This window comes from Gymnogyps californianus, chromosome 1, assembly GCF_018139145.2.
Source record: "Gymnogyps californianus isolate 813 chromosome 1, ASM1813914v2, whole genome shotgun sequence".
Lineage (NCBI taxonomy): Eukaryota > Metazoa > Chordata > Aves > Accipitriformes > Cathartidae > Gymnogyps > Gymnogyps californianus.
Window position 1 is genome coordinate 165116651 of NC_059471.1, and position 24956 is coordinate 165141606.

The window sequence follows — 24956 nt, forward strand, 5'->3', positions numbered from 1 at the left end:
GTGTGGTACAGGGCCCACATCAGGGATGCCTTCTCCTGTGGCCCCTTGAGCAGCCAGGACAGGGGACAGGAAGAGCTCTGCTTCAGCTAAACAGCTGTGCCTTGGGGTCCCCCAGGCTCAGTGCAAGGAAGGAAACTGAACATCTTTCCCAGGCATTTCTTGGGCTTTGGTGTTCCCCAAAGAGGGATTAGGTTCTTCCTAGAGGTGGGCAGGCAGGAGCAGAGAGGAGAAAAATGACTCCGTCAAAGGTCACCAGTGGTGCAGGGGACAGAGCTGGGAAGAGAAAGACTTTATCATTCTCCTGCTCCAGCCTCTAACAGCTGCCAGCTCATGTTCAAATGATGGGGGCTGCAGACATGCTTTTCAGACCTCTGCTTCTGAGATGAGTTCACCTGCAGGCCAGGTGCTTATATCCTTGTATCAGCACCTATCTTACAGTCCGTTTCTGAGCTTGCTTTAACACTGCTTTCCTGTCCAGCAGCCTTCAGTTCATCCATTCTCGTGCCAACAGGTAGTCTTTTGGGGCAAGCGGGGAGATACCGAAACCAAGAGACAGCACAGTATCTGGTGCCTATGCCAAATGGAAGATCATAGACTTTGGAAATGAGCTGAGAGTTGTCCACCCCTCCCTTGTGGCTATGCTTCCATGCCAGGAGCCCCCGCTCCTCCTGTGTTCCTGCAACAGCAAAAATGAGACCGTTGTGTTTAAAACCAGGAGTGTTCCGAGCATAGGACTACCTTGTGTGCCTCACACCCACTTCTCAGATCCCAGCAGACCCAGCACAACATACAGATATGTTGCACTTAAACCCTTCTAGCTCCAAAGCTCCTTACAAAAATTCACTAACAAGTTTCTAGACAAGACCTGTCTTCCTGCAATGGCTTCCAGATAAGCAATCTTCTCCACTGCTTTCCATGGAAATCAAGTATACCAAGACAAGTTTTCACAAGCCATGGGGGATCCAAGAACTGTTCAAAGGCAGGGTTCATACAGTGCTAAGAAAGCAAGGCTGAATGTTAACTGCCCAGATACTGCGGAGTGGGGGAATAAGGTTTAGCTAGCAATTACTAGTCCGTCACAGGCCTTTACCCTAGCCAAGGAATTGCTAAGTGCCTGTAATTGTTGCAGCGGCTGAGTCCCTCTTGGGAAAGGGACTGAGCACACCTGTAAATTCTGCCCAGAGGAGCTGAAGATCAAGGGCTACAAGAAAATTAATGAGCCAAAAGGAGATTGGCTTTCCAAGAAGCCTGAGATGGTAAAAGAATCTGGTTGACAAAGTGTCCTTCCTGTTCTTTTTCTGTAGCAGAAAAGAGAGTTTCCTCTCCTATGCTTATGCCATCCCCCCCAGGCTTGATGAAAATCAGAGGCTCTTTGCTGGCTGTGAGGGCCAGCTGCAGGTCATCCTGTCTTTGGTCACCAGCCTTTCCTACTGCTTTCCACTGCTGTGGCACTCGTTCAGCCTCAGTTCTAGCAGCTCTCATAAGGAGGCACACGTTGGCTCCTTCCACTTCTTGTAGTTGCCTTTCTCTCTCCTTTCAACCAGCAACATGGCTGTAGGCTGCCATTTTCCCTAAAAGACATTTTTCCCAATAAATGTTTTCCTCAGACTGCGTTGTTCCTGAAAAATGAGTTAGTGTTTGATAAGCTGCTGTTTTCCAGCCAGAGACCATTTCAGTGATGTCTCCTGTTCCTCACCCCTCTCTGGGAGGAGTTCAGTCACATGGTGTTTCATGGTTGCTAGCACAACTCCTACCCATAGAGCAGTAGTCATGAAGACAAAAAATACTAGGAAACAGACCCTAGGGCAGGCACAGACTAGTAACTTAGCTCATTTCAGCAAATCCTACCTGGAATGGTGTTATCAAGGATAAACCCCAGGAGTCCGCCCACAAACATGCCAGTGGTGAGAAGCACCTGGATCACCTGGTCCAGCTGGATGATTCCTAGCAGAAAAACAAAGCTTTGGATAGTGGTGCAGAGACACGCATGTTTGACCAGCAACATACCCGGTGCCAAGAGACTGCAAGCTGCATGCTTGTTTAGACAAGACTTGCGAATCTCAAAGCAGAGCTTAAGATTTGGCAATGCAAGGGAGATTGATCTCACTGCCAGTTTCAGTCCTACAGTTTTATTCTGCATAATTATTTACTGACCCAGCTGCTGGTGGGCAAGAGATGACTCATAAATACATTAAGAGCCTATTAACAGTGCAGACCACAGCACTGTCCCAGAAAAAGCTGCCTTCTGCTCCAAACACGTTCTGCACCTCCATGACATAATACCAAGCAGTTCCCTACAAAAGCACGAGCTTCAGTTCCCAAAGAAATACAGGTATATTTAGCATGGGATTTCACCACAAGTTAATCAGGTGTGATATTTCTCTGTGAGGGCTAATAGACATGAGCAAAGCCCAGTGGCACTGAGTATCTGATACACCGTCTATAGAGTGTGTGACTTGTGGGCCCAGCTCTTTCAACAGCCCACCCAGCATGCCATATATACCTTAAGAGAGGACACTACAGCCTTTGTGACAAACACATTAGTCACACGAGACACAATGAAGGGGTAACTGTTGGAGGACTGGAAATTTCAATAAAGTGAACTTGATGGAATTTAGTAGAGGAGTCTGCTCTTGCATTTTGGAAGCACAAAGTTTTATTGTGTATGAGCACGTAAGAAAGCCTCATTCATTGAGATCTTGATCAAGATTCAGCCCTGGAGTATTCTCTTGCCCTATCCCGGGAATGTGTTCCAGGGAAGCGCTCTGCAATCCTTAGCCCAACAGGAATCTGGTGAGGTGCAGTCACTGATCAAGAGCAGAGATTTCCGTACCAGAGCTGTGCATCAGAGCAAAGGGCAAGAACAGCCCTCCCAGAAAGAAACAGGCAACAGTCAAAGCACAGGTTTCAGGGTTTTATCAGGAAAAACTGCATTTTAAAAGATTTCTCTGGATCAGCCTTTGCTTCAGTTTTATGCTACAGAAAATGCTTCTGATGTTGCTTCTTACCTGTTTCCAGCAGTGTACTATTTTTGCTTGCCCAGTTGGGAACCGTGAGGCCAGCAAATACAGAAAATCCAAAGATAAAGATGTTTCTGGAGGAGTTCATATCTGTGTACTGCACAGAGAAATTGTATACATTATGTTTGGAATTACCCAAATCTGTGGATTACTGTTGTGTTCATGAGACATGCTCGGATGTAAACACTGCATGCAGGAGTGGACCCAGGCAGCAGCCCTGGTGCTGCTGGGCATTAGTGATCCTGCTGCCCCCGGTGCCAGCAAGCCCTGCCATGACCAAGGAGCCCTCTGCAATTTAGCCCCTCTGGGTACATCCCCTCATCTTCACCCGAGGAAATGCCAACACAAATGTTTGCATTTGCTGCAGTGCAGTTATATCTGACTCAGCCTGGTAAGAACCTCACTTGAAACCAAAGTCCCCTTCCCTAGGGATGAAACGGTGCTTGCACAGCTGTTACCTGCAAATTGGAAATCCCCACTGCCGTGATAACTCCGAACATCACAAGGAACATGCCTCCAATCACAGGGGTGGGTATGCTGGCAAGCATCGCCCCGACTTTCCCGAAGATGCCGCTCAGGAGCATGGCGCAGGCACCGGCAATGATCACCGTTCGACTCCCTACCTGGGGCAAGAGGAAGAAGAGGCAGTCACGCACCAACTGGCGCAGAAAGGCGAGGGATGGCAGGCTCCAGCGCCAGCCTGCCGGGCAGGGGTTGCACCTCTGGCTGAAGCACTCAATGGCACATTCAGTCGCAGGTTCAGATGCAGTTGCCAGTGAGCTGGGATGCTCACACTGCATGGGAAGCATCAGTATTTGCACGCTAGTAAATACTTATCATGAAAGGCACTCTGAGAGCAATCATGGATCCACACCTATTTACTTGGTGTTATCCTCTTTCCTACTGTTGTCAGGACTTTTAACGGTTTGCTGTTAAACAAAAAATTTATTATTAAATCAAGAGCAGAGTAATCCCCACACACAGCTTTGCTCTCGCTCCAGCCTAGAAATGTCTTGGCATACCCACAGGCTGGCACTGCAACCACCCAGTCAATTCACTGGACAATCCTTCCAGCAGGGTCTGGATTGCCAATCTAAAAATTGGTGTCCCACACCAATCCCTCCATTCCCTGGAGACCAAGATTTGGGAGACCAGAGCTGGCTAGCTGCTCCAATCCCAAGCTCTGGGATCTGATATATCCTTTCCATGGCCAACAAATGGCTAATGAGAAGCGGGGAAGTCTCTTGGTCTGTCCCTATCTCTCATCACCCATCTAGCTTCAGTAAAACCATTTTTTTCTCTTTTTTTTCCCCTAGGAAGAGCCAGAGTGGCCTTTTGGTTGGGCACTACAACAAAGACGGGATGAAGCACCAAGCTATGCCTTTCATTCAGATCTGTTAGAGCATGCAAATAGGAAAGAAAAAGAGTATCTGCCAAACAAAGGGATGAAAGAGACATTTACAGACACTGGAAACTAAAAAGAAAAGCAGCAATATTTATTAGACTTTCAATTCAAGATACGCCTTGCCACACCAAAACTTGGACAGCTGAAAGAATCATGCTAAGATTTACAACGTTCGTGTCTTAGGCAGTGAAACTCTGTAATCCTCTGCAAACATTTTATAATTCAATTAAATATTTTAATCCCTCCCTTCAAATATCTGAAGAATGTCATATTTACAGGACAGGCTTTCTGTGAATGCTTTCAACAAAAACATTCCCAGTAACTAGTAGTGTCTCTTTTTAAGTATTTCTTAAACACGTCCCTTTAAAATATTTTAAGTCTTACTTGATTGTGAAAGATAAATGAAAAAGATTTGGTGAGGAGTTTCAAAATAAAATCATGCATTGCCTTGAGGTGGGCTTTTTATATTCCTTGGCTTAAAACCTTGGGACACCATTACCATCAAAACTGTAATTTAATAAAAGCCAACAGATCTATTTGTTCCAGGATTAGAATGAAGCTTCAGATTCTTAATTTGTCAAAATGTCAAATTACCCAGTATATGGAGTTGGCTTTAAAGGCAAATTACCTAATCCACAGATACCACAACTGTGAGCATATGCTGCTAAAACCTCTAGTTTAGAGTTTGTTTCAATTATGTCAGGAAAAAAAGAAAATCAGTTCTCTTTCTTAAGGTCGAAGAAACTGCACAGTTCCCTACTGTCTATATGGTGACTCTGAGGTCTTTACCTCTCCTTAAAATTCTCCTATTCTTTTCTTGGAAATGAGAGCTCAGTACTGGCATGCTGGGCTTGATCAAGCAGCTTAAATATAGGTGCCTGGTGCCATTTAAGATGTTGCATCTTGGCAGCTTCCCGCAGCTTCGTCTTGCCTTATCTGACAGCCCCTGTGGATATCTGAGATCTCCAAAGATGTTTCAGGTGGTGCTGGATACCTCTGTTGAAGCAGAGGAAACAAGTCCCTTGCATTTCCATTTGTTATGGAAAAATGTGTTTCCCACGTAAAAAATGAAATGAAATCTGCCTTGTGCTCTCAGCATCCCCATCTATCCCAGCCAGAGTCTTTACACTGATTTAAGGTTGACTGAGATGAGACTGTATTTTCTGCTCTCTTAAGTGTGAACGAAGTGAGCAGAGGTGGGATCTAAGGGAAACATCTCTCCTAAATCAGCAAGGATGGCATGTCCACCTGAAGGACTTAGCATACATGGGGAGAACATGTCCTATAATCTGATAATTATGAGTCTGGGCACTTCTGCACTATGCTACATCTCATACGCACAATGTATGCAGCAAACTACATGTCAGGAAAGAACGGGCTCAGGTATATGGTCGGTATGCACAGATTTCATAGTGACAAGGTACATGCGGTGACAGGTTAAACTTGACTCCATGCAGACATCCCTTGCTGCTGGAAGCAGCCACCTCAGTCAAACACTAATGCTTCAGTCTGTGAAAAACAGTTATTGTGAGTGAGGTTTATAAAATCCAGTGAAATAAGCAATATTATAGAGTGGGAGCCGTAAGTCAAATTCTGCATTTATTTACTGACTCACAGCTCTGCTGACATTACATTGCTTATTTGACAATGATTTAAAAATGTTCTCCAGTTGGCTGCTGGATGTACCCATCCCCTGGCTGTAAAGCTTAGTGAAAATCTATGATCTGATTGTCAAGCTTATCTCTGGAAATTTCTTACCCTTGTAAGAGCAATAAGATTCTCAAGGGATTCACAAAACTTTATAGAGAGGTAAAAACATAAACCTTTGCTATCACATTTTATAATCCCAAAGAAATAGTCTACCTTTCACGTGATTGCCATCCTTGGGTTATAAAAATTCCGGAATTTGAAGCCCTATTAAATCTTATCTTTTCTCTTATCTTTTCTCTTATCTTTTCTCTTATCTTTTCTCTTATCTTTTCTCTTCCTTTCCTTTCCTTTCCTTTCCTTTCCTTTCCTTTCCTTTCCTTTCCTTTCCTTTCCTTTCCTTTCCTTTCCTTTCCTTTCCTTTCCTTTCCTTTCCTTTCCTTTCCTTTCCTTTCCTTTCCTTTCCTTTCCTTTCCTTTCCTTTCCTTTCCTTTCCTTTCCTTTTTTCTTTTTTTCTTTTTCTTTTCCTTTCCTTTTTCCTTGTCTTTTTTCTTCTCTTGTCTTCTCTTTTCTTCTCTTTTTTATTCTCCTCTCCTCTCCTCTCCTCTCCTCTCCTCTCCTCTCCTCTCCTCTCCTCTCCTCCTCTCCTCTCCTCTCCTCTCCTCTCTCCTCTCCTCTCCTCTCCTCTTCTCTCTCCTCCCCTCTCCTCTTTATTAGGAAGACAGATAGACAGACAGACAGACAGACAGACAGTCTTTGATAAAGTCAGTCCTCAGGAAGTTTCCAGGTTAGCTCAGATGTAACATGCTCTCTTTAGTCTCACCTAAGCCAGGTGCCTTGAGTAACAGCAGTGTGCACTCGTCCCATATACAGACCATAAGCAGAGAAAGAGAGGGACTGGCCACCTCTGTTAGGTGACTTGTAGTGCTGCCGAGGAGGTCACCAATGTGCCAGGGCACATTTTTCCAGTGTGCCTTCCAGGAGGTGGGCTAAGATCACATCCCAGGTCCAGCACATACCCATGTGCACCACTCCTTTATACATACACCCCCAGGGGAAACCTCCAGGAGGGCCAGGGCACTGCAGCCACTCCGCTGCAGCAAGGCTCACCTTGGTGATGCCCAGGGCCCCCACATTCTCGCTGTACGACGTGGTGCCGTTCCCCGTTCCCCAGGCTCCGGCCAGGAGGCAGCCGATGCCTTCCACCCCTATCCCACGGCTGATGGCGTGCTTTGGTGGCGGCGGGGCCCCGGACAGGCGGGCGCAGGCATAGTAATCTCCCACGGACTCCAGCATGGAGGAAATCACCCCGGCTAAGATGCCGAATATCCCAGCCAGGCTGATGGTTGGCACTCCCCACTGGCCTGCAAGTAAAGATCTCAGTTCAGGTCGGTGGGGCAAGTTTGCCCTGAAATCTATTGTGGCAGGGAGGAGAACAGCAGGGATGCTTGTGGGTGTTTGCCTGATTTTTGGCATTTCATCTCCCCCTGCTAGCCGTAAGTGGAGGTGCAAGCCGGAGGAGGAAGCAGCACGGTGGGATGAGGAAAGGGGGGTAGTGGTACCTGGGTAAGGCAGCCGAAACCAGGGAGCCTGGGACAAAACATCCCCACGGGTGTCCGTCCGGGCCAAGTGGCCATAGGCAGTGGGGTCCGCAGGGAGGACGTCGGTCACCGTCAGCACGTAGCAGAGCAGCCAGCTCAGGGAGAGCCCCAGCAGCACCTGCCCATCACATGCAGCAGTGGGGTCCAGTCAGGGTATGACCACATCTCCAGCACGGTTGTGGGGACAAGGTGTCTCCCTGTTCAACCCTTTCCCCGCACATGGAATGGAGGCAGAGGGACAGCAGGGGATCTTGGTGGCCTTCCCTCCTTCCCTCCCTCCCCATGGTCAGGGCCATTGGCACCTTCTCCCCCTCTGCCCCCTTGCCACACAGGCTGGGCTGGGAAGCACTAACTCAGCTCGACATGAGTGGAAAGAGCCCAGGCAGCCTGGGGCAGGTGAGGCCAGTCCCTCTGCCATGATCACCGCGTCTCTGGGAACCCCAACGTACCGGGAAGATCTGGAAGAGGTAGACTGGGGAGAGGTGGCACTTCCTGTCTCTCTGGTAAGACGGCAGCGGCACAGGCACATCTTTCAGGTACTGAGAGAACAGAACTATGAAAGAAATAGTCCTAGGAGGAGGGAATACCAGACCATGAGACAAAATGGGTACCCAACTGCCTGCCTGTCCCCACATTAACTGAAGACCTGCTACCCAAGGACTCAGGACTCCAGTGGACTCCAAAAAACAGGCTCTCAGCACCAGAGGGTGGCTCCCCACTCCAGCAAGCCTGAGGTGGAACAAGCTTTCCATCATGCTCTACCGACAGCTCATTTGCAAATATCTTTTTTCCCCCTTTTGTTTCAAGACTGACCCCCAAGATAGTGCATCAGTGAGTGTGACACAGTTGCAGGAAGTTTAAAAATGACACTTGAGTAAAAGAAAGACCTGAGAGACATGCAAGGGCCAGGCAGGCTATATAGGAAACTGTCCCTGAACCTCTGTGTAATTCAGATATACTGGAAATACAGGATTTATTGTTTTCCTGATTTCACGTTTACCTATGCTGCTCTGCAAATGGCAAAAAGCTCCTAAGTGGCATGGAGTAAAAGAAAGAGGATTTGATTTGGCTGTGCAAGTCCTTGTTTTGAAAGAAAAAAGCATGGCGGGACTGTGGGGCTGCACATGGTGCTCACAGAGCCCTCCCAGCCAGCCGAGAAGGGGAGAGCACGGCCCTCCGGTCTGCGAGGGCTGCGCAGCAGAGGGGTCCTCCAAGGCAGGGGTGCTCACAGGTGCCCCCGGCAGCACCCAGGGCTCGTTCTGGTGGAAGCGACCACGAGGTGCAGCTCCTCTCCCATCCCTTGTGTAGGACACGTCTCCTGTGAATGGCAGCACAGCTGGGTGCGCTCACAGCAAGCCCTGTCTGCCTCCCATGTGTCTTCCCCCCAGAAAGGGCAACCAGATGAAGCTGGAGGCTGCTATATGTGGCGAGAGGGCAGGGACTGGGCACCCCACCTTGACTGCTGAGCTGGTAGAAGACCTTGGACAATTTCCTCCTATGTTAACCAGGCCTCTGAAGGGCACCTCAATTTTTTATAACAAGTCTAAACTGTATACATTGAGTGAATTAATCCAGATAGGATTTGGTGAGAAATCGATTGCACCAGCTGAAGTGCACTGGCAGTGCAGGAAAAACTGGTAGTTTTCCACGTGTGAAAAGGTGATGAGCTATAGGTGCAATATTCACGGGCAGGCAGAATACCAGCAGTGCAAAGGAAACGCTACCCTCATCTCTCTGCAAAGACACGCCACGACATACAGCCAAAGGTTATCTATCAATCACAATTCAAAGCACTGAATCACTGGAGGCAGAAAGCCTGAGGAGGAACTGGTTTCCATTTGTGGTTTCTAAAGCTACAGAGCCCAGACAGACTGCGTCAGTGCACATTGTGTGCATTTGCATTAACAAAGGTGCTCAGCAGCCTTATGAATCACTGCAGAGCCCTCGTCTATCTCGGATAGGTGTCACTGCTTATTATTCAGGTTGCCTGACACATTCCATTAACACATGCTATTTTCAGCTGCCTATAATTCTGCCTGACTTTACCCATTCAGGATGAAAATTTCCATGGAAAACGTCTGCCTCAGGCCAAATATTTCTGGAAAAATATATCCCAAACCTATTTCAAAGAGCAATGTTCAGGAAATAGACATAGTATATAGCCTGCATTAAGAAGGTCATTTTGCCTTGATCAGTAGCAGGGTCTGCTTATGACCCGAAGCAGAAATTTGAGACTTAGTAGAACTTGTTTTGGGGTAAAGGATATTGCTCTTTCTCACAAAAATCTGCTCAGATATGCTCAGTCTGTAACAATGATCATTCATCCCAGGTCCCAAGCAGTCAGCAGAAACATCTCAGGCTTTAGCATTTGCAGCCCATAAAGATTCTGAGCCTTCTGAGTATGTCCAGGCCTTGCCCAGCAATGAACTGTGTATGCACCATCACCAGGGAGCAAGTGAGCATGCACTAGACCAGTTTCTTGAGGCAACAGTGGGTATCGCCCATCATGGGGGCTCTGGGATGTGGTGGGGCTGAACAGCAGGGCTGAAACCACATGGCTTATGTCTTCCACCTTCTCCATCACCACTCGCCCTCTTTCCCTACTGACACTCATGGAGCATGGAGAAGGCAGCAAAAGACACAACTGAGATGGCTCAGAGCACAATGATCAGGTTGGGGCTAAGGTGTCTGAGTCAGGATGGAAAGGACTGGGATCAGTACGGGTAGAAGATGGGACAGAAATGAACCAGACAGAAAGAGTGACTCGAGTTGAGAGCAGGGACACAGGCTGGAGGACTGGGACCCCATTAATGGAGCAGCACAGTTGGGCAAAGAGGTCACGCGAGAGTCTGAGGTTAGGAGCCAGTGGCTGAAGAAGGGAGGCAGAAAAAGGAGATAGTCCAGACAAGGATATACAATTTGAAGGGAAAATTCAGACTGGCTAAGCAAAGGGGCTAGGACAAATCACCAGAACTGGAGAACAGGAAAACAAGCCAGCAACGTGGTGGCAGAAACAATGGTGAAAGCTGGGTTGCAGGCAGGGTTTGGGGTTGTATGGGATGCTGGTGGAAGAGACCGGTTAGGTGAGGAACTGGGGGTGGAGAGGAGAGGTGACTTTTGGGGTCTGGGAGGGCAGGTGCAGGGAGGAGAACAGAACAAGAGAGAAGTAGACTGGGGCATGTCCCCACAACAGCACACTGCCTTCCCAGGGCTGCAGTCAAGCCTGCCCCCTGAGTCTCCAAAGGCAGCTCTGAAAGCACTAGCAAACTGATGGGAGCCCACAGAGAGGGTAACAACCTACTCCTGTTCCATGTTATCCCAAGCTGAAGTCTGCATTAGGGATCTGAAGGTGCCAAATCTGCAGGGGAACCATGCAGTGGCATTTCTACTTTTTTAACTTATTTCTGAAATACCAAGGAAATTCTGCCACCAAGCACGCTTGTACACTCATGCACAAGGGCACGCACACAAATATCCCTGAAAGAGCACTCTGCTGCAAAGCCACATGCACAGACATTTCCAGAGCCCCCCAGGCCCTCTGTGGAGAAAACAATTCCTCCTCGTCATGTGAAAACAATACATAAAGCACCAGTTATTTTAACTCAAAGAATACCTAACTCTGAGTGCTCAACTTTGTCATTTTAGTAATATCTTTTTAACTTAAATAATGAGTGTGTAAGACAGTGTGCGTAGACAACTGTGACGGAGACTGCACCCAGGAACCACACACAGGAAAGATGTTTCTCTACTGACCTATGAACTTTGGATATTCACAAAAATCAGATTTTTTAACTCATTTTTGGGTTTTGCTTTGTTGTTGAAGGCTCTAACCTCCGGGGGGGGGGGGGGGGGGGGGAGAGAGAAATATGCCATGCTGCTGCCTTGCACAAGCCTGCCACATGTTAGTGCTCAACAAATAAACCTTGAACCCAGGGGAACCCTGCTACAGACTGCGACACTTGGTTTCATATTAGAGGTAGGCGGTTTGTGTATGCTCAGCTTTCCCACAAGGAAGTGAGACTTACATGAATGCTATGCCCCAGTGCTGCCCAGCCTCGTCCCCAGCCGAGTCAAAGAGAGGTAGCGCAACCAAGGTGATGGTGGGGGCAATTGTCAGGGGGCCGATGAACCTCATCAGAAATCCGATCAGGCCAGAAAATCCAACAAAGATTTGAAAGCAGGAAGCTACAATGATAGCTCCTTGCACCTGGAAAAATGGAGGAAGAGAGGAGAGGTTGAAAGGAGGTCCAGCTGTTGAGCCTTTCCTTCATAAGTCAGTGCAAATCCAGTGTGAGAGCCAGGCTCGGCCTCCTGCTGACTACAGCAAAGCCTGGCTGAGCATTATGTGTGGGGAAGGACCACCAAACTACCAGCACACCAACTCGCCCCTTGGCTGATGGATTTAGTCCTCACCAGGGCTAATTTTGTTCCAGAGACCCCCTCCTCCCTGTCCTCTTGGGCCACCCAAGCACGCATCAGCTTTCCTGCACTCTCTCCTCCTACTCCCCCAAAATGCAGGGGAAAAGCTCTTGCCCAGAAAACGGGAGGAGGGCCATAGTCTCCACTCATGTCCCATCTGGGAAGGGCTTGGGGCACTTCAGCACACTGGTAGGGCAGGTGGGTCATTACAGCCTCTGTTTTTTTCTGAGTATAGGTTTCCCTCTGAGGACACATTTATCACCCTGAACTTTCCTGTGTTTGGCAATCACTGCTAAGTAGTCAGCAATAACATCCTGAATGCCTTTCGCTGTTCATGTCAGCTCCAGGCAGGGGGCTCAGGGATGAGGCTGATCTCTGCCTTCACAGATTTGGTGATAAATCCAGGCTGGGCCCTCTGTGGTGCTGAGCACCTTCCCTCCCCCGGCTCCAAAGGGAAGAGAAACACAGGGGCGGGGGTGAAGCACCCAGCCTGAAAGGAGAAGGCAGCAGTGCCCTTGTGATAAATTTATGTGTATCAGTAGGGAGGGCAGCCTATGCTGCACAGCAAATCCTTCGTGAGCTCGCAATGCTTCCCAAGTGCTTTGCAAAGCACCCCAACGAATGGATCAACGGAGGCAAATTTAGCCACTTACTTTGATAAGGCAGTAGATGTAGAACAAGGCAGTGAGAACCCTGACCTTTCCTCCTCTCTTTTGACTACCTAATGCACTTTTCTTTAATATTTACAGTAAGTTCTGCCCTTGCATTTCTTTTTACTATGTTTCCTGTGCTTAGACAGGGTCCCTTCCTTGGAAATGTCTTCCCTCCCTTCCTTCCTCAAGGCTAACCATGCTTCATGGAGAAGGGATCTGGCTGGACCAGTGAAGACTTTGCAGGGACCATAGATCACCCAAGGTCTGCATGTCCCCTGTTCAGCAGCAGTGAAGCACCTGCTTTTTTGCCAGAGAAGAGATGCTTAGGAAGCTGCAACAGGGTGAGGGCCAAGGTCCACTGGGGATGGAGGGTTCTCTAGCAGTGATGGCTCTGCCATGGTCAGGTGCTTTTCTGAAAGCAAACAGCCCTGATACAGAGCAGGTGCCACTGAAAATGTAATATACCTCTCGCATCCGAGTTTGCCAGACTTCGATGAACTCTGGTGAAGAGGCATTTACCAGGGTGGCGTTCTGTGTCCAGGCAGGGCACTTCCACTTGGGGAGAGACAGCATGGCCAGGGTGGGGGTCAGGAACGCAAAAGTCCCTCCTTGAATAATAGGCAACCTGGAAGGAGAGCAGAGGGAAAAGATGACGAGCAAGAATGCTAGAAACCCAGCTCCATAGGGGTGAGAGAAAGTAAAGCGAAATAAATTTAAAAATCAGTCTGCCCATGGCCTCTGGCAGTATCTTTTGAAATGTTCTGGCAGGTCTCCATCACTGACCACAGGTGGGAATTGCTGCCCATTGCACTCAAGAGCAATGACCCAGGGGGAAGAGCTCAGGTTCAAACACCAGCAATGGAGGGACACATCGGTGCTGCAGTCAAACTCTGCTACCCTGCATTCAGGATAAAGTAGTCCTCCTAAGGTGTGATGAGACCACAGAGCTGCACAGAGTAAAACAACAACCAAAAGAAAAAGCTGGAGGAGGGGAGAAGACCAAGGGAGAAAGATGGCGAGACTCTGAAGAAAAGCTCAGCATTGACCTAGGCCCAAATCTTGCCAATATCCAGTTGCTTCTTCTGTCCCCTTCAGCTGCCTCAGTTTTCTTCACAACCTGCTCATGAACACAAGGACATGCACTGGCTACTCCCCACGTCACAACCATCCTCAGACTGAGGGCAGTAGAAAATGTGACTTGGCTTTTAGTATACCGGGTTTTAAAGCTAATTCCTCTGCCCTGTTTCCACTGACACTGGAAAGGAGACCTGCATGGACGGGTCTGAGCACGCTGGCTGAGTGAGACCTTGGCTCTCTCTCCATGCCGCGTGTCTCCTGGCTTAGAGTAACCCTCACTCTGGAAACCCTTCAGGCTAGCAAGGACCTCACACCTCCAGAGGCGCTCAGCACTGGCTCCATACAGAGCTTTGTGCAGCGGAGCCGGTGCTCCTGTGAGCTATGCCAGCCTCTTCTCTTTCCACACATGGAGAAATGGAGACAGAAACCTAAAAGGCCTGACTGGCTCTTCAAAGCCCCACAGGCATTAAGCCCCCATTGCAGTGCAAGTTGTTTTGGCCGTTCCTCTAGCGTGCTTGAAAAACCCAAAGCTGCCCAAGGGCGCAGGCTGGCACAGCAGCTCTGAACCAGCCAAGGGAAACCTCCGAGGTGCCTCTGCTTCTTCTGTTTAGGAAGCACCCCTGGGAGCAGCCTCCAAAGCAACCTCTCCTTGTGCCAGGAGCTCTCATGGTGCCTGCTCAGAAAAGCAGCGGGGCAGCGAGCCGGGTGAGTGCTTTTGCAGGGCATGGATTTCCCTGAACCAGAGGCATTTCCAGCATTCTCTGGAAAGCACTGGAAAATAAGAGACGGCATAGCTGTAACAGCACCACGTCTCTGTCACCTAAACCAAACATTTATACCAGTGCAATTACTCATGCCATGCACAACTGAAGCACTGTCAAAACTTTGCCAGTAAGTTATATTTGAGGATCAGTCATCTGTGGAGTCACTTATTTACGGCATTCGGCCAAATATGTTGCAGCCTTCAAAGGATTTTGCTGGGCAAGGCAAAAAACAAACAAAAAGAAACAGAGAAGACCCAGTGCCACCACTGTTGAATTAACAATAGGTTTATAGCTCCCACTGTGTTGGCCCTTAAGGTATTTCACGGCCAGTGCTGCCATGGGTGGGCTCAGAGCAAACTGGGGTGCCAAGGTGATGCATACAGGGCATGCTGAGCTCTTTCCAGTGGGGTTTGCAAGAGGGAAAGCTGCAGGTTTAGGGAAGGAAATCTTATGCTCTGCTTATCACTACACAATGTCCAAGCATCTGCTAAGAGCGGCTCACCATAATGGCAAGCGACCTGTATCTCCCCTCAGGAGCGTCTTGGATAGCGTCTCCAGCAACTGTCTGGGACCCGTCACTGCTTTTTCATGCTGTGTGACATGACTGAGTTGCAGGTTGCAGTGGGTCGGGCTTTTCCCTTGGCTATTGCTTCTGGAGGGCTGTTTCTGAACCACACTCGCTCTTGGTGGGAGCCTTCCCATCTTCATGGCCAGTTCCCATCCGTTCATTCATGTGCCAATATTGTCTTTTAGCCAAAATGGTTTATCCCTGCCTGATGCTTGCCCATTTCTCTCCCAGACTAGTTGCAGGCTGCAGCCATACCCCTCTGAGCCGCAACTTTGCCACGCTAACCAGGCCAGCCTCTGTAAGACGAACGGTCTCCCTTCCCCATGCCACATTAACAGATCATCTCCATACCTCTTCTGCTCTGAATGAGTCTTTCTTAAATATGGACACTGGGAACTGTGCAGAGTGCTTAGCTGAGGGCTCACCAGGGCCTCAGAGAGTGGCATGGGTGTTTTCCAGGAAAAAGCATCCCCTCCAACTTGTTATTTACCACTTTCCTGGCTGTCTTGTTGGTTACTTATGGTTATCAACTACTACAGGGTTTCAGAAAACAGTAAAAGGATAAAAAAAAAAATCTGCTTCCAACTGTCTCCTCAGGCTTGGTTTGCCTCTGGCCACTGAGTCCCATCTTTCTGGCAGGAATGCCCTCACACCTTATAGTTGGGGCCAGCAACAAGGCAATTGCATCCTCAGCACAGCAAAAGCCATTCAAGCTTATCCTACGGGAACAACTCCTTACCACTTAATTTGATCTGTTGTTCCTCATTTAGCTATTCAGCCACAGGAAATGCTCTCTGCTACTCTTTCATCCTTGGCTAACAGCGAGCAGGGGACATCACAGCTCTCAGGTACTCACCAAGGTGTTTGGGGGGTGCCTGGGAGGACTCCAGCCTGAATCACACCAGCAGGCACAGCCACAGTCATGCACCCCAGCCTGAATTCAACTGAACTGAGAAGAACCAGATTCTCTCTTTTTCATGGCCAGGGTGCCCCCCCCCCCCACTAATCCTCTAGCAATGTAGGAGAAGGGGAGCACCCTCCAGGGAGAGGTTTGCCTACAGCCACTTCTTAAGAGAGACAGACATGGAAAAGTTGCACTGGGGAAAGAAACAGGAGGAGTAAAAACATTTTATGGAGCTGGCAGTTGACCAGTGATTTGATGGTAGAAGAGTTTTAACCAGGTCCCTCACATTCAGAAGACAAAGAATGTGTGATTTTTGCCTTTCAAGCAAGAAACATGGGTTCCCACCAGATTGGACGAAAAAACAGTCTGTGGAAAGAGAGAAGCAGCCCAGAGTTATGACAAGGGGAATAAAAGAAATTTTGCAAGGCCAGCAAAGATACAGGGTCTTTGTGGCAAGGGGGAGTGTTGCAGTCATGTCTCTTATTACATACTTCATTTTCTGGGTAGTGAATGGCAACTCCATGCTCAGCTCCTCACTACTGGCTCTTCAACAGCTCAGCAGCAAAGAGGATTTACCTTGCTTACATTCAGATTGTGAATCCCTGATCATGAGAACTGGCACCGCTTAACAGTACGTGCCACAGAACTCCTCCCTGAGTCCCTAAGCAGCGGCAGATGGGCTTCAATTTCTCCCAGTTATCCCCTGTCCTAGAGTTTCCTACAGGATCTGTACTCCCTTGATCCTGGGCCCAGATCAGAAGGGTCCTGCCTCAGCTGGAGAATCCCTGGGGTAAGGAGCAAGCAGATACTCTTTACTGCATGTTTCAATGCTTTATTATTTTGCAGGACAGGTTCCTTATAAGCCCAACAAAAGATGCATCAAGTACCAGGAGATGCAAAAGTCATAACAGTGAGGTAGCCGTGCAAAGCTATCACGTACAGTGATTTCAGGGTGCTTTTGCATGTGCCCTGGTTGCCCAAGGGTAGCAAATGACCCTCACTGATAGATAAACTCTACAGCAGACTGGTGGCCAAGCACGTAGTAATTGCATCTACAAACTGTTTTGTCATGTGTCCCATTTCTTGCATTTGGCCTACCTGACTCCAAAGAGGACTTGCAGCAGGGTGCAAATCCCTGAGACAAAGAAGATGGTGCTGATCAGGTGGCTCTGGGTGAGGAGGTCGTGCTGGAGGCAAAGCTCTTTGGAGAGGATCAGTGGGATGGCTACGAGACCTCCCATGGCTGTCAGGAAATGCTAGGAGCCAGAGAGAAAGACTGGGTGAAGAAGGACACAGAACTGGCTGTATATTATTACTGTGTTGTTGAGGGAAATCTAAAAGTAACTCACAGATTTGTGTTTGGGCAATACTAGTATTACCCATTCTCTCTTTTGGCAACTTTAATGCTCTGTTAGGGGCTGTTCCAAAGCACCTACAAGAACTGCAACGCACCCCCAGAAACTTCTCCCGCTTTCCATGCCCAAAGAGCTTTTGTAGTGCTCTGGACTCCCCAGACCACTGTCAGACACAAACAGTTTATCCCTAGCACCTGCAGACAAAGCTGCAAGGCTACTCTTCCAGGAAGGTGGGGACATCCCAAGGCAGGGGGAGAGACCAATCAGGCAAAGTGAATACAAATGTTTCAGTCCATCTCATTTGCACCACAAAGGATAACATAAAAAGTTGGGAGATTGGAGCTACCCATTCTTTGCTATCAGTAGCTTTTCTCACACAGTGCAATTATGGATAACCATAAAAAATGGATGCCAAAGAATGGAAAAATCAGGCATCGCATTTTTCAGAAGAGTCACAGACATATTTCTACAATGACTTTCAGTTAATTACTAAATGTGAAAATGATTTTTCAAACTTATTTTTGCTTTAAATATTAACCTTAGTCGTTAGTTCTCACCTTGGAGCATAGGACTGCAGTGGTGGAACTGGTGGCACTCAGAAACTCACTGTGTTCAGTAGAGGCATGTTTTATTAAAATTATGATGCAGATGTGTTCAGAAAACCTTGATTTAATACACTATAAATTTGAGACAACCGTTTAAGGAAACAAAGTACAAAATGCCCACCAAGCTCCAAGCGCAGTCCATCCTTACCTTAATCACTCTGAGGTCTCTCTTCCCTGAGGCTCCGTACCCAGGATGGCATTGGTGGCATTGGGTCACTTAACACGCGCGGGCACAGACACCAGCGAAAGCAGTGTGGGCCCTTCTGCTTAGTTTTTATTGCCGTGGGAAGGCAGAAGTTCAGAAGCCCTTACACATTTGGCTACCTTCAGCTGAGGTATCCGACCTGTTCTTATTAACTATTTGGCCCCAGCCCCAGGACTCTGCCTTCCCATTTGCACTTCAAGGGGTGCAGTGTAGCTGTGGGCACAAGGATGACAGCGCTCAGGAGGCGGTGGGAAGGACTTGAGTTCACCGAGATCCAGCCCCACAGCTCCAGTCATGCCCAGTGAAGGTAAAGCACTCCCAAATTCGGATTTCACCCCCATTAACCAGCTGAACAGCCATTAAACTTCCACCCACCCCCAGCCTCCACCTGTTCCCTCGTCGCACCTGAATGCCCAGCAGGATACACAGGTACCAGGGGGGCACGTCCGTGACAGTGTAGGCAAGCTTGCTGCGGCCATGGCCCATGCCCCCACCTTCTTCTGGGCCTCGGGCAGCGCGATCTGGTGAGGAACAGTAGTAGCTCCCATCTTCGCCCTGGACAACAGGAGAGACCCTTCGTTAGCCACAGCCCAGTGCTGCAGGCACCCAGCAGCTACCTCTCTTGTGGCCACGCTCCATGTCTTGCAGGAACACCTCGTATGTAGCTTTCAACAATGCCAGGATAAAAAAGAAGAGCAAGAGGGAAAATTAAAACAGAGGTACAAACACCTATGGAAAATTTTTATATGCATGTGTATGTCTAGACCAGAAGAAACATTAGAGGGTGTCTCAGCCTCAAAGGGACATCTGGACAATGTGCATTAGTATCATTAATGTCTAGCTAAGGATGGAGAAACTGCAACCAGAAGCAAGGAAGAGTGTGCACTGGGTTCATCAGTGAAAGCTGCACTGCCCCCTGGTCTCTGTCCCTCCTGGCTGTCCCACTGTCGTGGTTTAACCCCAGTCAGCAGCCAAGCACTACACAGCCGATCCCTCACTCCCCGTCCCTCCCCGCCCCGCTCCTGGTGGGATGGGGAGGAGAATCGGGAAAGAAGGCAGAACTCGTGGGTTGAGATAAGAGCAGTTTAATAACTAAAGTAAAATATAATACTATGAATAATGAAATATAGTAATAATAATAATAATAGTAATGAAAAGGAATATAACAAAAAAAAGGGGGGGGGGAACAGTGATGCACAAGGCAATTGCTCACCACCCGCTGACTGATGCCAGAGCCACGATCCGCCCCTCCCGGCCAACTCCCCCCAGTTTATATACTGGGCATGATGTTCTATGGTATGGAATACCCCTTTGGCTAGTTCAGGTCAGCTGCCCTGGCTATGCTCCCTCCCAGCTTCTTGCACACCTGCTTGCTGGCAGAGCATGAGAAACTGAAAAGTCCTTGGCTTAAGATAAGCGCTACTTAGCAACAACTAAAACATCAGAGTGTTATCGACATTATTCTCACACTAAATCCAAAACACAGCACTGTACCAGCTACTAAGAAGAAAATTAACTCTATCCCAGCCAAAACCAGGACACCCACCCAAACAGCGCTTTTGATAAAATATGCTAAAACAACTTGATCACCACTAATTGCAGAGTAGAAGCATGTTTTATATTTCATTTTCTTAAGTCTTCTCTTTCTAATCTCCTTACACCCACCCTTACAAATGTTCTGCCTCAATAAACACACCTGCCCTTTGTCTTACTAGAAAACCTCCTTCCTACAGAGACACCAGTGGACGGGGAGTCCCAGCGTCCATTTCACAGGAGTCGACTCAAAGCAGGGCTACCGGGGTGCTCCCCCAGCTCAGCTACCTGGTGTGGGGAATGGCACCCGGAGGGATGCCCCAGGGCAGGGGCAGCACTGGGGACCGGGAAACAGCCTGGGCACCTGGGGCCTCAGGGAGGTGGCAGGGTCTGAAATAGCTCCCCAGGAAGGCTCGGATCCCCTCCCAGGCAGCCAGAAGCCCCAGGGCTCCCCACGGAGCTGTACGCCTTGCGGAGTTTATTTATACAAAGGCGTGTTTTGCCAAGGAAAGCAAAATATTGCTTTGCTTCAGTTGTCACAGCTTTTAAGCTAAGTAAATGCCCCCGGTTGTCCACTCCTCCTTCCAACCCACCCTGACCCCTGTGCACACACGTGCACACACACACACACACACACACGTACGTTGCCTGGGCACACAGACACCCCATGTGCGCGCACACACACACACACATGCACATCCCACCTATGTGTACACACACACCCCTGCACACACACACATGTGGTAGAGGGAGGCTGCCTGGGAAGCCACAACGTTTTGAGCCAAATGCAAAAGCTAATTAAGATCCCAAACCATTTGTTTCATCGACCGTTCTCCAGCCAGTGAGTCCTCGGCACACCAGCAGCAGAGGGCTTTTCTGGGCTGCGATGCCCTGCTCCGTCAGGCAGGGACAGAAACTTACTGTCAGGAGAAGCTCAACCAGTTTGTCAGCACCAAACTACTTTTTTTTTTATCCTCCAAGTCCTGCTGGAACCTGAAGACACCGAAATGCCCAGCAAAGAGAGGTGGCTGCAGTAACGCTCACGGCCTACCCATTGATGGAGGCAAACAGCTAATGCTGCGATCAGGGAATAAGGATGTAAAATTAATGTTATATTCAGTTGTAGATTTTGCAGGTGTGGCAGATTAATCCTGAAGGACTTCATCATTTGCCTGAAACCTCCAGGTTTCCATTCTCATGGCTGAGTCTGCAAAGTCCCATTTTAGATCATGCTGTTGAAAATGTGCTATGTAATACCTTTTAAATACAGTGTATTTATCCAGCCTAGGCAGGCTGGGAGTGTTACGAATACTTCAAAGTAGATAGGTGAAGACAGAGTTAATTCAAACTGAACTCAGGCATGAACTTCAAGAGCAAAAGGCGTTCCTGAATAACTCCCTGTGGAGACATTTTCATTTCAGAACAAGACAGCCTGAGCTGTGGATTAACGAATGTACAGCAAAGTACTTAAGACTGCCCATGCACGGAGTTATTTGGGGACAGTTACTCCTGAATAACACCACGGGTAGATGAATCCTAAGCTAGGCGGACAGCAGTAAGCTCCTTTCCTTGCATTGCAACTTTTCCTGTGTTAACCACGAGGCATATTCCAGCCAGGCAGAGCCTGTGCCAGTAACAGCCCCGCATGATCCTCACACGAAGGCCTGACCCCCCCCCAGGAGCTGGAGGGGAGCGAGCGAGCAGGGCTCAGCAGGAGAAGGATGGAGTGGAGATAACAGGATGAGACAGGACCAGAGGCAATGGGCCCAAACTGAAACACAGGAGGTCCCATCTTAACATCAGGAAACACTTTTTCACTGTGAGGGTGACCAAGTACTGCATAGGTTGCGCAGAGAGGTTGTGGAGTCTCCATCCTTAGAGATATTAAAAAACTGTCTAGACGTAGTCCTGGACAACTGGCTCTAGGTGACCCTGCTTGAGCAGGGGGGCTGGAGAAGTTGACCTCCAGAGGTTCCTTCCAACCTCAGCCAGTCTGTGATGCTGATATGCTGACAGGAGGACAAGGCAGAAGCAGTCTGGAGCAGGGACAGGGAACTGCTGCTGGTGGTTCTCAGCCCAGCTGCTCCCATGAACCCAGGGGACCAGGACACCCTCCCTGGGCCTCAGGCTCCAGGAACAGCATCAGGGCCCTCAACAGCATCTTAAATAAGTGCATCAGGAAGGCAGTCAGAAACTGAACTGCTTGAACCACAGGTTCAGTCAAGACCTCTGTCTTCTACCTTCTTTGGGGTGATTCAAACCAGAGGAAGTCACAAGCCTGATCTGCGTTATGGCAGAACAGGTAGAAACGGAGACCCTGTTAACAATAGTGAAAGAAAACCTCCGACTTGCTCTGAGCACGTCCCTGAGGCTCTGCCCACAGCTAGCACAGCACCCGCACCTCCGCTGCTCAGAGCAAGCTCAGCAAGAGTTATCTAAGAAATGGGAGACTTGTACACCAGGAGGTTAAATGCCTCCTCCAAGGTCCCCCAGGCGGGTGGTCTATACCAACGTAGCAAGGGGGTTGCAGGACCCCAGTCCTTCACAGCTGCTGTCAGAACATAAGCAGCTTTTTTAGTTTCTAATGGAAGTGACCCCTGCTGTGAGATAGGAAGGGGGCTGCCGTGCCCCAGACCCTTGCCCTACGGCTGTTATAGCCTGCAGCATTTCCAGTGCACTGCACACCCCTGAACTGACACATCATTTACAGCTTTTACTGCCCTGCTGTAACTCTACAGGGTGCCCTCCCCCGCTGACTCCCAAATCGCTGTTTCACCCACCTCTCTGACAATTCACCCCTCTGGAAATAGATCCAGATGACAAAGAAACACATTCTTCACTAGGCTAAATTTCTATTGTAATTTTACTGATTAATACATAAAATGTTCTACCCAGGGACACAGCCACAAGGAGCCATGAGCTCGCTTGCTTTTCAGTACAGATACACTTGCGCTGCCATTCATCTACTCCATGCTTTTAGAAATAATGGAGAGAAAAGAAGTTAAAAGGGCACCAGAGAGTAGAAAGTATGCTGAGTCTTCAGCAGCAGCGGCAGGCTGTAGTGAGGAAATCATTCCTCAGATTCCTGTTGATAAAGGAGCTGAGACAGACGTTTACCACACACCAGCATCCTTGCAGCCAGTCCGAGCCCCCTGGCTTTCTCTTTCTCCTCCTTTTGCAGGGCTCACACCCATTTATGCAAGAATTACCCTTCAGAGACAAGCAGACTCACCACGAAGCTGGGGTTATCTAGCCCGTTGAGTTCTTTGTCTGGGGAGGGGGTCATGCCTTCCACTTGCCTTCACCGACTGCCTTGAAAAAGAAAGACCAGTAAGAAGAGGAAAGCTTCCCAAGTTGCCACTTTCTCCTGGTCAACGCAGCCCTAAAGAAAGGGGGTGAGAAGAAGCAGAAGCCGGACTTTGGGACTCAACCAGCGCTCAGTCCTAGCTATTCATGTGAGCTGTATCGCAGAAGCATTTCCTTTCCCTTGGCTTATATAAGTGACTACTTTTCTCCAGCTGATTAGAGGACTGGCATTCAAACCAAACTGGAAAGCAGCCCTTCCCTGGACTGAGTGAATAAGTAACTGATGGCAAAAAAAACTTCCTCCATAGGTAAGGATGCCAGTGGGTTTCAGAGAGGTGAGACATTTCCCTGTTTTCCTGGCACAGCCTTGAAACTTGTTCCCTCATTACTGATTCAGCAACAACTTGTATTTTCTGTGTGGGTTGGGCCTGTTTGAAGAGCTTTGTGCTGATCTTTAGAAAATTCCATTTCTAGATGGTTTCACTTATTCCGCATGTAAACTACTGTGTATTTTGGCTTAGGTACAAACATCGTCATCTTGTATGATAATCCTATTACAATATGAAAAGAATGAGGATTTTACTGGGAGCCTATTTAAGGCAGCAACCCATAATCAAGTAATCAGAACATGACACCAGGGAGGCATAAAAGACATAGATTGAAAAAGGACTACTTCAGGCCATCTGATTATCTCTGTTCAGCTAAGGATCCTAGCTGAATGGAGATCATCGGATGGCCTGAAGCATAGTTACCCTTCTCTTAATAAGTAGCCAACGGTGTTAATGCTCCATCAAGCCGTTCTAGTCACCCCAACCCAGCCCTCCTCAGATTAAGTGTCTATTTAATTTAGGCTTCCCCAGGCAGTGAACTTCCCAGACCAGCTGCTGAGAGCTCCTGTGGAGAGGGGCATGCTATCACCTACAGTCAGTGACCGCCCATTGGGAACATCTCCCGGTTTCCATGCAGGAAGCAGCATAACTGAAATAAACTCTGGTTCCTATTTCTCCTGTAGAGCTTTGGTATTCTCAGACCTTCTCTTCAGACCAGGACTGCATTAAAGGACAAGACAACCTCACCCTAAACACCATCAGTGAAGCTATGAGCTGCTGGACAGCTAAATCTTAAGGCATCAAAATCATCAGATGTCCACAGCTTTGCCAGATCTTCTCTCTGAAGTCCCATTATATAGGAATCTCCCCATATTTTTAACTGCAGGGGGGGCATTTCCAGCCCCACTGATCTTGGCACAAGGCCACTTTTTTTCTGCAAGCTCTAAACGAGAACTCTTTTCCTGGTCAAACTACCCTGGACACTTTTGCCCTCAACTCTACCAATTCCCAGCACAGAGTGAGCAGCACAAAACCCCCCTGTTGTACAGACTTACTCATCTCTTGTTATCCAGTGCACTGTATGGTTGCGGGTCATTGAGTATTTACTGTTTCATTGTATATATTGGCAGTGTCCATTAAGCAATACCAGTGAGGATGCACCATTGCAAGGCTCTAAGAAAAGGAGCATGGGATTTTTCTATTCCTTTTTTGAAGGTATATTCCTGCTTGCATTTCTTGATGGATACAGTGCAGTTCTCCAAGCAGCCATCTAAATGTGTCCATTCTGATATCTTCCATTAACCCTACTCCATTGCATGAATCAGCCACTCTCTGTGCCTCACAGTCTCTCTCATTGTGAATTTTTTTGTCAAGCCACAGCACAATATTCCTCTGGGGCTAGTCTGTCTTCCCAATAGACTTTTATGAGACCCCCCCCATCAAAAAAGTCCTCTACCTCTTAATTTCAGCCCAGCATCTGTTCAACAACTCCTCGGTCCTGCCATAACCTTGTTTTCAGATGAGACCTAGGCATTCAGTAACCAGGGTTTCTTCTTCTCTTTGGT

At 48.4% G+C, this 24956-nt stretch overlaps 1 protein-coding gene across 1 annotated transcript; it reads right to left on the reverse strand.

The window, feature by feature from the left end:
- Window positions 1–361: 361 nt before the first annotated feature.
- On the reverse strand, window positions 362–23042 carry LOC127027171 (solute carrier family 23 member 1-like). The gene is made up of 12 exons (XM_050912727.1): window positions 22989–23042; window positions 18629–18778; window positions 17157–17314; window positions 13211–13370; window positions 11699–11880; window positions 8123–8243; window positions 7635–7791; window positions 7183–7436; window positions 3479–3643; window positions 3009–3117; window positions 1849–1944; window positions 362–676 (listed from the first exon to the last, which is right to left on the reverse strand). Exons 1-12 carry the CDS (start codon window positions 23040–23042, stop codon window positions 408–410), a joined length of 1875 nt encoding a protein of 624 aa, XP_050768684.1. The 3' UTR covers window positions 362–407.
- Between the last annotated feature and the right edge of the window lie 1914 nt (window positions 23043–24956).